This window comes from Polypterus senegalus, chromosome 4, assembly GCF_016835505.1.
Source record: "Polypterus senegalus isolate Bchr_013 chromosome 4, ASM1683550v1, whole genome shotgun sequence".
NCBI lineage: Eukaryota > Metazoa > Chordata > Cladistia > Polypteriformes > Polypteridae > Polypterus > Polypterus senegalus.
The window spans coordinates 19,231,030-19,247,390 of record NC_053157.1 but is presented as its reverse complement, the minus strand read 5'-3'; the positions used below and the strand labels follow the sequence as shown (position 1 = coordinate 19,247,390).

Sequence of the window (16,361 nt, the reverse complement as noted above, 5' to 3'; positions counted from 1 at the left end):
CCAAAGAATACCAAGAACTTCAAAGCAATGGAGGAATACTTCAGGCAAAATTAAACAAACTAATAAATAAATGTTTTGTGAAATGTCACAACAAACAAAAACCAGTTGGTCTCAGTCATTAGATATGTCACATCAGGTGATTGGGTACAAGGGAGCACACCTCCGATTTGCTAAGATTATATAATTGAAGGCTACAAGTGAAAAATTGCTGGAAAAGTCAAATAATGTGACATTGGCTTTATTGTCTTATTGCCTGTATAGAATTCCCTGTCTCTCACCATCCCCCAGAAACTGTAGCACAAGAATTTGTATGTAACAACAAAGATCTCTAATTGAATGTAGAGTGTGGCATTACTGAAAGAAATAAATAAATACATAAAGAAAGAAGCAACATTCTCCCTCCTTTGACGTCTTTAAAGATTTGCTCTTGCGGTTAGCGCTCCTCTCTTTCTCTTGGATGGGGGTTGAATTTGGTTTTGTTAAGTTCGACTTGATCGTATGTAATGTTATCTTCTTCATTGTGTAAGTTAGACTTGATGGTATGGAATGTTCCTTTCTTCAAATAAAATTAAAGAAAAAAGAAATAAGCAATATAATACCACTATTTCACGGCATTTAATTATTTATGCTCTCATATACTGTACTTTTCTATTTTTTGTCACATTTTATAATACATCCATCCATTTTCCAACCCGCTGAATCTGAACACAGGGTCACGGGGGTCTGCTGGAGCCAATCCCAGCCAAAACAGGGCACAAGGCAGGAACCAATTCCGGACAGGGTGCCAACCCACCGCAGATTTTATAATACATTTACATATTTATGTTATTTTGTCCAAAATACTCCTAGATACAAAGCATCTCACATCCATCCCTTCACATATTCTTCCATATCTTAAATTGCTTCACCTTACAGACAATATTTTTGACACATTACAACTTTTTAGGTTATTTAATAATAATTACTATTAATTAAAATTATTCAATTCTTAATTATTTAATAATAAAAATACAAGGTTATGGTGCTCTTCTCACTATTCAAAGTGCTTTACATTGACAGAAGGAAACCACTTCAACAACTACCAATGTTCAGCATTCACCTGGATGATGGGATGGCAGCTACTTTTTGCTAGTACACTCTCCACACATTAGCTAGATGGGTCAAGAGACAGCTAATTAAAGATGGGGAGTGATTAGGGGAACGCATTGGTCAAGCTGTGGTGGGCTTTTTAGCCTGGACATCAAGGAACAACGACCACAGGGACTAAGGACCTCTGTTTTGGGTCTCATCCAAAGGACAGCACCATTTTTTACAGCATAGTGTCCCTGTCACTGCATTGGGATCCACACACAGTCCACAGGGCAAGTGTCCCCAGCTGGTCTCACCTTCCAGCAGCAACCCAAGCTTTTCCTAGATTACAAGTTCCTAACTGGGGGTAAATTTGCATAACAAGGCTGAAGCTGCAAAGATCTTATTTCCCCGAAGACGACATTAGACTCGCTCTTTCAACAACTGTGTAAAGAACACCCAAAATTGTAGGTGAAAAGCAAGAACAAGCATCTCATTGATCGATGTGTTCTTATTGATTCAGTGTGTTTTGTTCTGTTATACCAGTATCTGCTCATCATTAGTTGGTATTGAATAAGTGAAATAGCATTATTATATGCTATTATTGTTATTTGAACTTAAAATAAAAATGTTAAAAACAGGATATTAAAACTTCCCCTTTGTTGATCACTTTATTATAGCAGAGGTCATATCATGTAATTTTCTAACCTGTTTAATCCAGACCAGGACTGCATTTTGGGTGTGTGCTGGAACCTATCCCAGTTGGCATAGGGTGCAAGGCAGAAACAATCCATCTGAATGCCATTCCATCGCAGGGTGAACACACACAAACACACCCCAAACATACACCAGGGCCAATGTAGGATCACCAATTCACCTAAAATGTATGTCTTTGAACAGTGGAAGGAAATCGGAGCACCCTTACAAAATAAAATCACTGAAAACAGGGAAGGAGGAAATTTACTTTTGAAAAGTTGCTACAGGGTAAATGAGATGAAAAGGGCCGAGAACCCTTGTCCTAGATGGTGTCCCATCCAAATACAGTCCGGTCCCGCATCAAGTAGATTACCTGTTCTGAAGTGCAGGTGTTATGGCTGCTGGCATTACATGTCCATATGCAGATACTGTTATCATACTAATTATTTTAGCATGCATCTCTGAATTCACATCTTTTATCTTCTATATACTCCCAACAATCCTATCAGGAATAACCTGGATGGTCCAGGCAATAATCTGACTAAGTCATTAAGTCACTTGCTACTTGCATTTAGTAACAAACAAAAGTTATTACATTCACAATAAAGCACCTTTTAAAAAAATCATATCTAGCAATTAAAACTACAATAAGCAGTCTAAGAGAAATGTTCATTCCTCCTTCAATTCAATAATTTGTTTTTTCATAAGCGTTCCACAGAAACTCAGCTGAGGGTAACGTACAAGTGATGTAGCTGTCAGTGCTGCTCCATCACAGCTCCATGGACCCGGGTTCAGTTACAGACCCAGTATTCATCTGTGTACAGCTCCGCGTGCTAATTATTATTTTTTAAGCATATGCTTTCACATTCCAACTGGCTTGACTGGCACCGTGCAACAGACTGACATCACGACCAGGGATGGTTTCTGAATTGCGCAGGCTCGTGCCAGGATAGGATTCGACTTTTCACAACACTATTCTGGAAAAAATGCATACTCTGAAAACGGACGGCTGTAAAATTCAATTGACTGGACAAGGCACCATTCACGACATGCAGCAAATTTACGTGCCTCACTTGACGATAGTGCCAGATTTAAAAGATGCTCTCTGGGTATTGTTTCTTCGCACGGGGGGCAGCAGCTGTTCCTCTAAACACTTTATTTTTGATCACACAGAGCGACACCACCACCTACTGCGCGACATGAGAGGTAAAAAGAGAAAACGACTGTTCAAGAATAAAACATTCATCTGTGTTAAACTATAACTCTTTTGCCATTAACAATAAAACACAAAAGAGTTCGCACAGCTACTACAAGCCAATTCATGACTGAAACAAAGACCGGAGATACGGTGCCCAGTCCCCAGCGGCCCAGAGTGTATTATATAACTCAGGCTGAAAAAAAGCCCGGCAACACTGACAACCTTCCTCCTGTTTTTTTCCTTCCACTTACCTTTGGGAAAGAAACAACAAAAAAATCATAAAATAATAATTAAAAACGGAACTCCCTCTTCCGATCCACTCGTGCACTCTCGCTCTCACTTTCTTTCTCCCTCTCTCGCTCGCTCACCTTATCTCGGGTCCCCCTGAACTCCTGGAAGACGGGGCCGCTACGGACCTTTTACTGAACAGCTTCTGGAGCAGCGTTGGGGCCATCACGCGGCGCCTCGTGGGGAGCGAGCTCAGCAGGGTGGGCTACGCTGCGTGGCCATGGCGCAGGGCTGCGGTAGGGTACCTCCATGGATTGCTATCGAGAGAGTCATATGACAGAAATGAGCGTCCGCGGAAAGAGCAAACCCGAGCTGCTGCACGCTCGCGCTTCCTATTGGAGGAAACTTGGAAAGGAAGGAGGGGGAGACGGGAGGGAGTGCGCGCAACCTACACAGCACACGCGCGCACACGTTTACTCTCGCGCCCCATGTAATATAACAAAAGTATTGATTTTTTTCCATTTAAAAATGTAACACCAGAAAAAAGGAAATGAAAAGGATGTTGGATGGATACAGAAAACTGAAGATAAATAGGAAGAACACAGATTATATGAGAATTCAGAAGTTAGTCTGTTCCTCTGCTCAACTGTCTCAACACTAAAAAGCTTATCCAGTCCATCTTCTTTAGACATTGCCGCATTTGCTCAAAATTTGCCCTACCAAAGCTAAAGTTAACAATTTTAGTCTTTGCATCTGCACTCTTACAAAACACTGACAGTTGTATTATATTATGATCATCTGACCCTGGTGTTTCAATCACCTGTACACCTTCAACTCTGTCCTGATTATTACAACATACTAAATCTAGACAGACACACACACGCACGCATTGGTGTTTTAATATTAAAAAACAGTCCTTGACTACTTCTAAAAACACTTGTGCTACAATATTTGCAAGGTTATTCCGGTTAATATTCAGATAATTACAGCCCCTCATGACTATAATATCTCCCTGTAAACTTGCTTTTTTTAATAGTACTAAAAAGATGTGTGTTCAAGTTACTGTCTGCATTAGGTGGTCTATAACACATTCCTAATATAAAAGCCTCTTTCCCTAATGCTTTTCAAAGCCACATGTCCTCACTAAGATGGGGCTCACCGTCCAATTGAAAAAGACTTGCATTTAAATTCTGTTTGACATAATAATAATTCTTTGCATTTATATAGCGCTTTTCTCACTATTCAAGTCGCTCAGCAATTGCAGGTTAAGGGTCTTGCTCAAGGGCCCAACAGGGAAGAGTCCCTATTGGCAATTACAGGAATCGAACTAGCAACCTTCCGATTACCAGTGCAGATCCCTAGCCTCAGAGCCACCACTCCGCCTCCTTTTCTGTTCTGTTTATCCTTCCAAAACATGTGTATCCCTCTTTGTTATACTCATCCCCGTCATTGTTATTTAGCCAGGTTTCTATACTATCATAATTATGCCTCTCTACATACAACTCCACCTTACTTGTTTTATTTTTGATACTTCTAGCATTAAGGCATTTTATTTTTAATGTGTTACCCCATTTACATTTAAACGTTCAGTTAGCATTTACATTACTATGCATTTTTAATATTGCACTGTTGTTTGTTTCTACATGTACAGTTCTAAACCTGGCCTGCAGTGTTGTGCATGAACTAGTTCAAAAGAGTGCATTCATTAAACAAGCTAATTTTTCTAAGAATGGTGAACTTAATGTAACGTATTTGCAAGTGAAAAACTTGGACGTGAACTAGATCAGTTTTATGTGACATTCTGGATCTGGTTTAGGTCCAGATTAAACGTTTTGCCTTATCCTATAATGCAGGGGTGGAGCGGAATCCGGTATTCGGATAAGCACAAATAGTGGATATTTATGAATATTTATTTCGTACACATTTTTTGCCATTAATTTGTATTCGAAAAAAATAACACAATCAAATAGGCCCTGTCTGTGTCTGCATGCTTGTGCTTAAGATGCACTCCCGGTGACACGAGCACGGGGGGAAGCTCTGCTTTCGCTTTTAAGAAAACATTGTACAGGGTGACACAGAAAAATGGGAACTTTTGAAAAACCCAATAAAAATAGAAGAAATCCAACAAAAATTTTTTATTGACAGCAATTGAACCACTACAACTTGCCTTTTAAGAGACAGTAATCCAAATTATCAATGTCTGAAAATTACGTCCTGTAGATGGCGTCCTCCTGTACGTATGCATTCTTCCAATCTGCTGTTGAGGTTCCCCATTGATCGCTGCAACATCTCAGCTGGGATACCAGGAATTTCGTCTTGAATTCTTTGTTTCAATTCATTCAGTGTCCTTGGCCGAGTCGTGTAGACCCAACTCTTAAGGTAGCCCCACAAAAAAAAAATCACAAACGGACAAATCCGGTGATCTTGAGGGCCAGGGAATGTCACCGAATCTTGAGATGACACGGTTACTGAACAATTCTCGCACAGCTGCCATTGATTGCCTTGCGATTGATTACTAAATTACTAAATGGTGAGACTGTTTACAGCTCAAGGTCCCTGTTCCGCAGTGCTGCCAACTGTACACGGCTGCCACTACGCATTTCAAAAGTTCCCGTTTTTCTGTGTCATCCTGTACTTTGCGAGGCCACTTTATATTTTTCCCCTTTGGACATGCAATATGTGACGAGTATTTTGACCGGCCTCGTAATAGTTTAATTCACCTACACGCTGGTTCCACAGTCACCATTTGTGTCACACAGTTGGAAATAGAGCGGTAATTTATATGTATACTTGCATCTATTTAATTTCGTTTTTGACCAGGAGGATATTAGTATAGTTATACAGGTTTGTTGCAGGGTATAACTCAATAAAGTATATTTAAATAAAAAAGATTTCATAATTATTATATTTTATTCAAGTACACTGTAATAGACTAATATAAGGCATGCAAAACTGAAAAAAGTAAAACTCATGGGTCATTTATTCTTACTCCTTAAAAAAAAAAATGAACTGATCATGAACTAGTTCAAAATTGAAATGGTGAACTATGAATGCGAATTTATTCATTTTAATCTTTGTGAACTGAACCTTGAACTAGTTTTTGTGAGGTGTGAACTTACATAACACTGCTGGCTTGTCCTAAAACACCCAAAATTCCCTAGTTTAAACAATCCTCGACCAACCACTCCTACACCTCCCCAATACATTGGTGCCTCACCAGTTCACACGTTCAGATGTAACTCCTCATGGACCATTTAATAGCACTAGAGAAAGTCTAGTGAAGAGCGACTAGTTTGTTTTCAGGACTGCAGGGTATATGTTATGAGAAAAGAATGAAGGAGTTGAAAGTTTTCAGACTAAACAAATAGAGACTAAGAGTTGACATAATTGAAAGGTTTAAATTTATAAAAAGGAATTAGTACAGTGGATCCTAATTGTTACTTTAAAACATTATGCAACAAGAACACAGAGACATGATTGGAAACTTGTTAAAGGCAGATTTTGCACAAATGTTTGAAGGTTTTTCTTCATGCAAAGACCCATAGACAAATGGAGCAAATTACTAAGTAGTGTGGTGGAGAGTGGGACTTTAGGGACCTTCAGAACTTGATTTGATGTTATTTTAGACAATCAAGGTGGATAGGATGGATGAGCTTGTTGGGCTGAATGACCTGTTCTCATCACAATTATTCTCATTTTTTATTCTTCAATTTTGCTTTTAATAAAACTTTTCCACAATTAATCAAGCTGTTATTTCTCAATTTCTACAGTATACATTAATGCGGGCTCTGCATCGGTCTGTCGTGGTGAAAAAGGAGCTGAGCCGTAAGGCAAAGCTCTCAATTTACCAGTCGATCTACGCTCCTACCCTCACCTATGGTCATGAGCTATGGGTAGTGACCGAAAGAACGAGATCGCGAATACAAGCGGCTGAAATGAGTTTCCTCCGCAGGGTGTATGGGCTTTCCCTTAAAGATAGGGTGAGAAGCTCAGTCACCCGGGAGGGGCTCAGAGTAGAGCCGCTGCTCCTCCGCATCGAGAGGAGTCAGATGAGGTGGCTCGGGCATCTGATCAGGATGCCTCCTGGACGCCTCCCTGGTGAGGTGTTCCGGGCACGTCCAACCGGGAGGAGGCCCCGGGGAAGACCCAGGACACGCAGGAGGGACTATGTCTCCCGGCTGGCCTGGGAACGCCTTGGGATTCTCCCGGAAGAGCTGGAAGAAGTGGCCGGGGAGAGGGAAGTCTGGGCCTCTCTGCTTAAGCTGCTGCCCCCGCGACCCGACTTTGGATAAGCGGAAGAGGATGGATGGATGGATGGATGGATGGATGGACATTAATGTCAATCCAAGTATTACAACACTGAGGTTGCTAAATATTAATTGGTATTTAGCAAGCATATGTGACATAAGATTATTTTTTCATACTAAACTGAAAGGATTTTTATCATCACATGATTTCCATTTGTTCTAGTTATTTTCTTTAGGAATGGTCTCACCCGTGGGCCTTTTAGCATTCCTTGTTAATTGTTATTATATTAAAATACTAAGTCAAGAGCAAAAAAATAATTTAATACAAAAACAAAACAAGAGAATTAAGCACTTAAAGTGAGGACAAAAAAATACAAACATTTCTATATTTCTTATAAATGTTAATCTGATGCTACTGTCATTTTTTATGTGGAATAAGAGAAGAAGGGGGAAAAAGACCAGCTAATTAAACAATAACATCAATCCCAGGTAAAATGAGTGATTATGAAAATGACTGGAATAAAAACCTGTATCCATAGGGAGGTGCCCAGGACTGAACTTGAGAACCAATGCTTTAAATCAGGAGATTTCAAGACACCGAGCAGAGCCTTTCTTAGGAAATTAATAAATCTATCCCACATAGGTGTTTGGTTTGACTTAATGTAGCATTAACTTAGTAATGAAGAGTATGACGCCAATTGACGGTGCCATGATGCCAAAAGTTTTTAGGCTGGAAACAGCTTGAGACTAGACTAATCTTGTTCCCATTTTAATAGTTCATAGTTGGGAATAAAAATGGGAATGTGAAGTCATCAGTCTTGTTGGACTCTTATTGTTGTTCAATAAATTAGCTTGTTACTGAGATGAAGCTGCAGTAGTGCTTTCCAGCAGACTGTTGGAGTGAGAAGGGGACCGACAGAAAGAGGCCTTCATTGGTGCACAGTTTAAAGGGAATTCCAGAAGAAGATTCAGATCTGGTCAGAGCAGAGCTCCAGCAGTTCTATACACCAACTTGTGATGGTACATTCTCATAATGGCACCATATAAAAGAAAGGTCAGTCGATTAGAAATAAGAGAACTGAATAAGAAAGAATAGAATAAGAAAGAATATAGTTGTAAGTTTGTTGAACAGTCAATTATAAGTGCAAATATTTTAACATAACAGTTTATATAAATATAATGGATTCAGAAAGTATTCAGACCCCTGCACTTTTTGCATGCTTTATCGTGTTATAGATTACATTTTAATTGGATAAAGTTTGCATTTGTGCCCAACATTCTACACTTAATAATCCATAATGACAAAGTAAAAAACATGTTTTCAGAAAGGTTTTCAAGTTTACTAAAAATCAAAACCAGAAATCTCTTACTCATAAAAGTATACAGACCCTTAATACAGTACTTACAGCTTTGAGTCTTCTGGGGCACGTCTTCGCAAGTTTTGCACACCTGGATTTGGGCTCTAGAAAATGGTAAATTGTATAAAAATGGCGATCAGGCAAATACAAGTAACTATAGGTCAGTTAGGTTAATGTATATCCCAAGTAAATATATGGAAGTAATTCTAGAGGAGGGATTGATCAACACATGGCAAGAGCTAGAGATTACTGAGCAGCCAGCATAGGTTTAGATGTGGAATGTCATATTTTATTAACATGCTGGAATTCTATGAGGAACCAACAAACGGATGTGATAAGAGTGCTGAATATGATATTCCTTATCTTGACTTTCATAAGGGGGGTGGCTGCCTCACAGGAAGGAGACCTGGGTGTGTGCCCCAGGTCCTCTCTGTGTGGAGTTTGCATGTTCTTCCCGTGTCTGTGAGGGTTTCCTCCGACAGTCCAAAGACATGTCTGTGTCTGGTGAGTGTGTGTGTTTACCCCGGACTAGCGCCCTGTCCATGGGGTTGTCCCTGCCTTACACCCTTTGCTAGCTGGAATAGGTTCCAGCACCATAAATCATTTGATAAGGTTTCACATAAGAGGTTGGGCATCAAATTGAAGTGGGAGTTCAGGATGTAGTATGTAGATGGATGCAGAGTTGGCTAAAATACAGAAAGCAGACAGTTATGGCAAGAGGAACCTTATCAGAATTGGGTGAAGTTAGGAGTGGTGCCCCTCAAGGGTCAGTGCTGGGACCACTGCTTTTTTAAGATTAGATTAAACTTTATTAATTCCATGGAGAACTTCAGATGCATACAGCAGCAGAAATATAAAACACAACGATACAGACTCACAGGACAAATAATACAGCCAATCAATCAACTGATAAATAAATACAAATAAATAAATGTATATTTTACAGATATTTCAAAATTAACTTAACAAGTACATTGGGAGTAGGCATTGAAATATCTGACAGCAGTGGGCAGAAAAGTCCCCCAGAGGCACTTCTTAGCACACCATGGTGGAATGAGTCTGTGAATAAAAGTGCTCCAAGAGAGTGCCTCCTGGAGGAGATGGAGGGGATTTTTCATGATGGCTTCCAATTTTGCCACCCTCCCTTTTTTTCCACAACAGCTTTCCAGTGTGACCAGGGTTCGCCTTGTGCTGAAGCAGGCTTTCTTCATAAATATTTTCAGGCATTGCGCTTCTTTTGAGCTCAGTTTGCATACCCAGGAGACTGCAGCATAGAGCAACACACTCACTACCATGGACTGAGGGAACATTTCTAGCAGCTCGCTCTGCACATCAAAAGATCTGAGTCTCCTCAGGAAGCCCAGTCTGCTCTGACCCTTCTTGTTCAACACTACTGTGTTGTCAGACCAGTGCAGTTTGTTGTTTATGTGGACTACCAAGTACTTGTAGCTCTGTACCACCTCCACGTCCTCACCCTGAATGGTGACCGCTCAGTGTGCAGATGGTACCAAACTAGGTGGACTGGCAGATAATCTTTGTATAAAGAAGTGCTTCCTGGGTCCAGTCTTCCCCTTAATTTCCACTGGTACCCTTGAGTATCATTCTATGCATGTATTTTTTGTGGGTGTCTTTTTTGTTAGTCTTGTTTTATTGTGTCAGTTCTGAGCACACATGCAAGTAAAACTTTCATTGTACTATGTACGAGGTGTGATCAAAAAATATGGTGAATGTTTAAAAAGGTTTATTACAGTTAAAGATTTACAACTAGTAGTCACCCTCAAAATAATCTCCTCCACTTCAAATGCATTTATCCCAACGCTCCTGCCACTTTGTAAAGCAGTTCTGGAAGTTTTCTTTCGAGAGTGTCCTTAGTTGGGCTGTCATGGCTGCCTGGATGTTCAAGGCATTTCATGATCATTTTCAATTTAGGGAATAGCCAGAAGTCGCACGGTGCCAGACCTGGGGCCTCATGTATAACGCCGTGCGTAGAACTCGCACTATAACATGGCGTAAGCACAAAAGCCGAAATGTGCTTACGCACAGAAAAATCCAGATGCAGGAATCTGTGCGTACTCAAACTTCCACGTTCTTCCACTACATAAATCCCGATCAGTGTGAAAACTAATGCTCGTGCACGCGCATTATGTAACGCCCCAAATCCTCCCAGAATTAGGCCTATTTGAATATGCAAATCAATATAAATCGCCCTTAAGCGCAGCCTTCTGTGAAAAGACAATGGGAAAAGCACGGGGAAAATATAAGAATTTCTGCGAATACCAAGTGGAGGCAAAGGAAAAACATATTATTTGTTCAAATAAACCGTGGTATAATCAACAAAAGGAAGTTGATCGAGTGATATAGCGTGTTGGAGAAACTTGAAAGCTCACATTCACAAAATCGCACAGTGCCGGAAATAAAAAAAAGTCACATATCAAAGTTGCCGTGAAAAGAAGAGTTGTAAGCCCACTGTCCGAGTGTCATATGAAAGTTTATTAGGGTACAGAGAAAAAAGGCACACGGTGGGGAAAAAGCACGAAACGTCAACTTCAATCTCGACATTTCCACTTTAATCACGTAGTTTATTTTGTCATTTAGTAGAACATTATAAAATTCATCTTAAAATCGTTTAATTAACCAGTTTCTCAAATCACATCGTAATTAAAGTAGCACGTTAAATGCTTTGTTTTGTATTTGATCTTCTATGTGCTCTATGTGTGTGAATCACTACTTGCTTCTTAAACTGGCTCTCTTCCTCCAACTGCACACAGAATCAATTACATTCGTAATATTACAGCTCTCTGAATAACTAAAATACTGAGATGTATACATGATGTCATTTTCATGATGATAGGAGTTAAAGCACGTTATTAAACATGTGTTTCACTTCGATGAAATAATTTATTGTCGAAATTTGTCGCTGCGTTTTTAGCTGTGTTGTTATTTTCTCTTTCTGTTTTATATTTAATATATATTGGCATAGCCGTCACTGCAGTCAGTGCTTTTCTTTCCCCAAGTAACCGATCGCCACACAATCAGCTCTGTAATAGACGTTAAGCCATCTGTAAGCTTAGCGCCGATTCTTCAAAACGTTTAAAGAACATTGAAATATCTTCGTAGTACATGTTTAATTATTCTATCCTTCACGACACTCCCAGTGAAGAATATAGATTATTTAAATGAAGTTAAAGTTTTATGTGTATAATTTAACAAACATATTTTGCTGCATTTCACCTTAAAAATGATATCGTCATCATATGTAAATACGCTTTATAAAGTGGCTCAGGTTGTGCGATATTATAACTGTAGTACAAGTTTACAGTGGGGTGATTGTACTTATAAGTACAAACCGTTCTACAAGGAGCAATTGATTGAGTGCATTTAAAGTTCTTGGGATGAAACTGTTTCTGAGCCGCGAGGTCTGTACAGGAAAGGCTTTAAAACGTTTTGCAGTGGCTGAGACAGCGTGTCCTTAAAGCTGTATACCGATAATTCTCTTTCCGATCAGCTGCTACTGTGATTCACACTCAGATACAGGGATATAAATACTCCGAGTCGTGCAGTGAGAGTAATATGGAAAAAGATGATCCGCTGTGGCAACTCCTAACGGGAGGAGCTAGAAGAAGAAGAAGAAGAAGAAGAAGAAGAAGAGAGTAACAACGCTAAAGCAGTTATGGTATTTGGAATACTATGGCTGTTCCCTGAACCATTATATTGTTACGAGTTAATTACAATCAGATGCATTATGTGTATTTATAAAGCCGCGTCATGAAAATAATGAGTAATCACACAAGAACAGTACCATTGCTTTGACGCTGGGTGCCGCCAGTTTGCAAAACCGAGCGGAGAACTTGCGTACGACAAGGCATGAGGTACCGTGGAAAAGTGCGTGGCTTTACGCCAAGTGTAGGTTTTATACATTGCGATTTGAACGTGGAAAAGTTCTTACGCAACATTTCTGTGCGTACGCACTGTTTATACATGAGTCCCCTGGTGAATAAGGTGGATGCGGGCACAGCGTAATGTTTTTATTCGACAAAAATTGTCATACTAGAAGGTATGTGTGACAAGGAGCGTTGTCATGATGAAGAATGGAACCGTTTCAACATTTTCCTAGGTTATTGATGTTGAAGAACGTTCTGATCTTTTCTCGTCTTCAACCGGGTCAGATCCATTATGAAATTGATCAAACCACTTGTAAACAGTCTTAATTGTCGGTGCAGTGTCACCATAAACCAATTTTAACATCTGATGAGTTTCCTGTGCTTTTTGCAATTTGAAACAAAATTTCATGTTAATGCGTTACTCGATATCCATTATTAACGACAAACTTGAAAAACACACTTGAACTAAACAGTGGCTCACAAACGACTGACAGAATCAAACAAGTTGAAACTCGTCACAAACTCGGCTCTAGGATGGACATGTCAGAACCGGCATTGAATTGTTTTGCGTTGCTCTTGGATGGTGCTCAGCATCAACATTCACTGTACTTTTTGATCACACCTCGTACAACTATACTAATAAAAGGCAAAGCCCTCACTGACTCACTCACTCACTCACTCACTCACTAACTCACTCATCACTAATTCTCCAACTTCCTGTGTAGGTAGAAGGCTGAAATTTGGCAGGCTTATTCCTTACAGCTTACTTACAAAAGTTAAGCAGGTTTCATTTCGAAATTCTACACGTAACGTTCTTAATGGTCGACACCATCCACCATGTTGAACTTTCTTATTTACGGCCCCATCTTCACGAAATTTGGTAGGCAGCTTCCCTGCACTAACCGAAACCGATGTACGTACTTATTTCAATGGTATGACGCCACTGTCGGCCGCCATATTGAACTTTCCAACGTCACTAATTCTCCAACTTCCCGTGTAGGTAGAAGGCAGACCCCATCTTCACAGAATTTGGTAGGCGGCTTCCCTGCGCTAACCGAAACCGATGTCACGTACTTATTTGGTGGTATGCCGCCACTCTCGCCTGCCATATTGAACTTTCCAACGTCACTAATTCTCCAACTTCCCGTGTAGGTAGAAGGCTGAAATTTGGCAGGCTCATTCCTTACAGCTTACTTACAAAAGTTAAGCAGGTTTCATTTCGAAATTCTACGCGTAACGGTCATAACAGTCAACAACGTCCGCCATGTTGAACTTTCTTATTTATGGCCCCATCTTCACAAAATTTGGTAGGTGGCTTCCCTGTGCTAACTAAAACCGATGCACGTACTTATTTCAGGGGTATGATGCCACTGTCAGCCGCCATATTGAACTTTCCAATGTCACTAATTCTCCAACTTCCCGTATAGGTAGAAGGCTGAAATTTGGCAGGCTCATTCCTTACAGCTTACTTACAATAGTTAAGCAGGTTTCACTTCGAAATTCTACGTGTAACGGTCATAACGGTCAACAACGTCTACCATGTTGAACTTTCTTATTAATGGCCCCATCTTCACGAAATTTGGTAGGCGGCTTCCCTGCGCTAACCGAAACCAATGTATACTTATTTCGGTGGTATGATGCCACTGTCGGCCGCCATACTGAACTTTTTAACGGTCTTTGTTACTTATGGGCCTATCTTCAAGAAATTTGGTACGCGGGTTCCCAACACTAACTGAATCCTACTTACGTACATATATACGTCCATAGCCTGCAGCTCGGTCACCTGTGAGGCGGCGTTGGGATGGGGGACAACGTTGTTGGCTGCCTGCCTATATAAGGCCGTCCGTTGCTCCGGTCTCTACATTCCCTTCCTTGCTTCGCCACGGGATTCACGTCTGCCTGCTGATAACTACAGCCTTTTTATTTAATCCACGGCTTCTCCGCTGTTTTATTGTTCGTTTATTACGATTATAGTTATTGTTTAGGTATTTTAGACTTACTTTACGTTGTTCAGGTACCCATTTCCTTTATCATTCCAACCGTACCTCCATTAACATGTCTATCGAGGTGATCACCATTGATCAAAGAACTGTCACTTACCGAGTGGTTTCCATGCCCGGAGATGGCACCTACCTTTTCCATTCTCTTTGTTACATATTGCACATCCATATCAGGCTCACTCTTGATATCCGGAGGAACATTGTGTCTTATGTATTGAATGACTGGGACAGGTTCAAGGTGTGGACTGATGACGGTACAGGAGATAATTATACTACACAGGAGCACTAGAAGAGTGAAATGCTTAAGCCCTTCACCTATGGTTCTGCATGTGAGTTGATGGCTGCCGCTGAATTGTTCGGTTGTCGCTTTCAAGTGTACCGAAATGGCCAAATATTTTACACCTTTCGACAACTGCCAGTGCCTCTTAAACATGTTAGACTCACATGTGACGATTTCAATAGTGGACACTTTGATGTTTATGAATGTTTAAACTCTCAAAAGCTGGATGTGAAGTTATCGATGAAACCGATTGTATACTTACAATGCTTGACAGATACTGAATGTCTCTTCAACACAAGTCCTATAAATACTGTCGTAATTGAAACAAACCATGAAACTCAAACCGATTATGACAGCAGCAATCCAAGCTGTGAGATTTGAAACAAGATTACTGTTCACATGGCTAACTGTACGTTGCATGCTCAAGAGTAAGCTCAGCTCACAGCTTGGTCATATTACAACCGGAGGGCCGAAGTCACAATGTGGTATACAAAGAGATCCTTAACAAATAATTATTGGTATATTTTCCCTCAGTTTAAAAAGGTTTAGTTTTCTTCCTAATAAAAATTTTAAGGCAGTACTTTGCCACTGCGAAGCGTGGGTATTTTGCTAGTATGACAATAAATGTAAGCTTGAACTTTCATTGGGTAATTCTGTATTGACTCCCATATAAATGTGTGTATTGGCAGGTCCTGCAGTGAACCGATATCCCAAGCTTGACCATGTTATCTTCTAGGAGCTGTTCTCCTTAAAAAGAATAGTAGACAACTGAAAGATTATTGAGATTTGTGTTTAGGTTTATGCCTGAATGTAAGTAAGTATTTTGAGAGGAAGAATATGTGCTCTGGCTACTTCAAACTCAAATATTTGAAAATATATTTTGAAACATATTCTTAAATTTACTTCCCATGACCTTACTCCCTGGATGGATGGATTACTATTATTAATTTAATAATACTTAAAGAGACATGTATGAATTTTGTGAATTTCCCCTTGGGATTAATAAAGTATCTATCTATCTATCTATCTATCTATCTATCTATCTAATTAAAGCGTTTGCTTACAGGCAAAATGTTGATTTTACTGTGCCAGTAATGCATTAAAATATTAAACTTAAGATTACATGTTTGACTTTTTTTATATAAAGCAAATTATAATTGGATATTATTAAAATTCTGATTTTAAAAAACTAATAAAGATAAATAGTTCATTTGGCAAATGAAACAATTTGCAATCAATGCTGTCTCCTATTCATTTTTCCTTTTTAGTTTTTTTTTGGAATCTGAATTACTATCAAAAAAGATTAATGATATAATAATAATAATTCTTTGCATTTATATAGCGCTTTTCTCACTAGTCAAAGCACTCAGCAATTGCAGGTTTAGGGCCTTGCTCAAGGGCCCAA

The 16,361-nt window shown here is 39.7% G+C and overlaps 1 protein-coding gene across 4 annotated transcripts in view; it reads right to left on the bottom strand.

Annotated features, from left to right (window-relative positions):
* LOC120527174 (folliculin-interacting protein 2-like) overlaps nt 1-3,556 on the bottom strand; it is a 132,910-nt gene extending 129,354 nt beyond the window's left edge. For 3 of the 4 annotated variants that reach the window (XM_039750313.1, XM_039750314.1, XM_039750316.1), the window contains exon 1: nt 3,331-3,555. In XM_039750313.1, coding sequence (XP_039606247.1) covers nt 3,331-3,416 — 86 coding nt within the window. In that variant the 5' untranslated portion in view covers nt 3,417-3,555. Of the gene's footprint in view, nt 1-3,330 lie in introns of all 4 variants that reach the window. The other variant, XM_039750311.1, reaches the window with a different exon arrangement.
* Between the last annotated feature and the right edge of the window lie 12,805 nt (nt 3,557-16,361).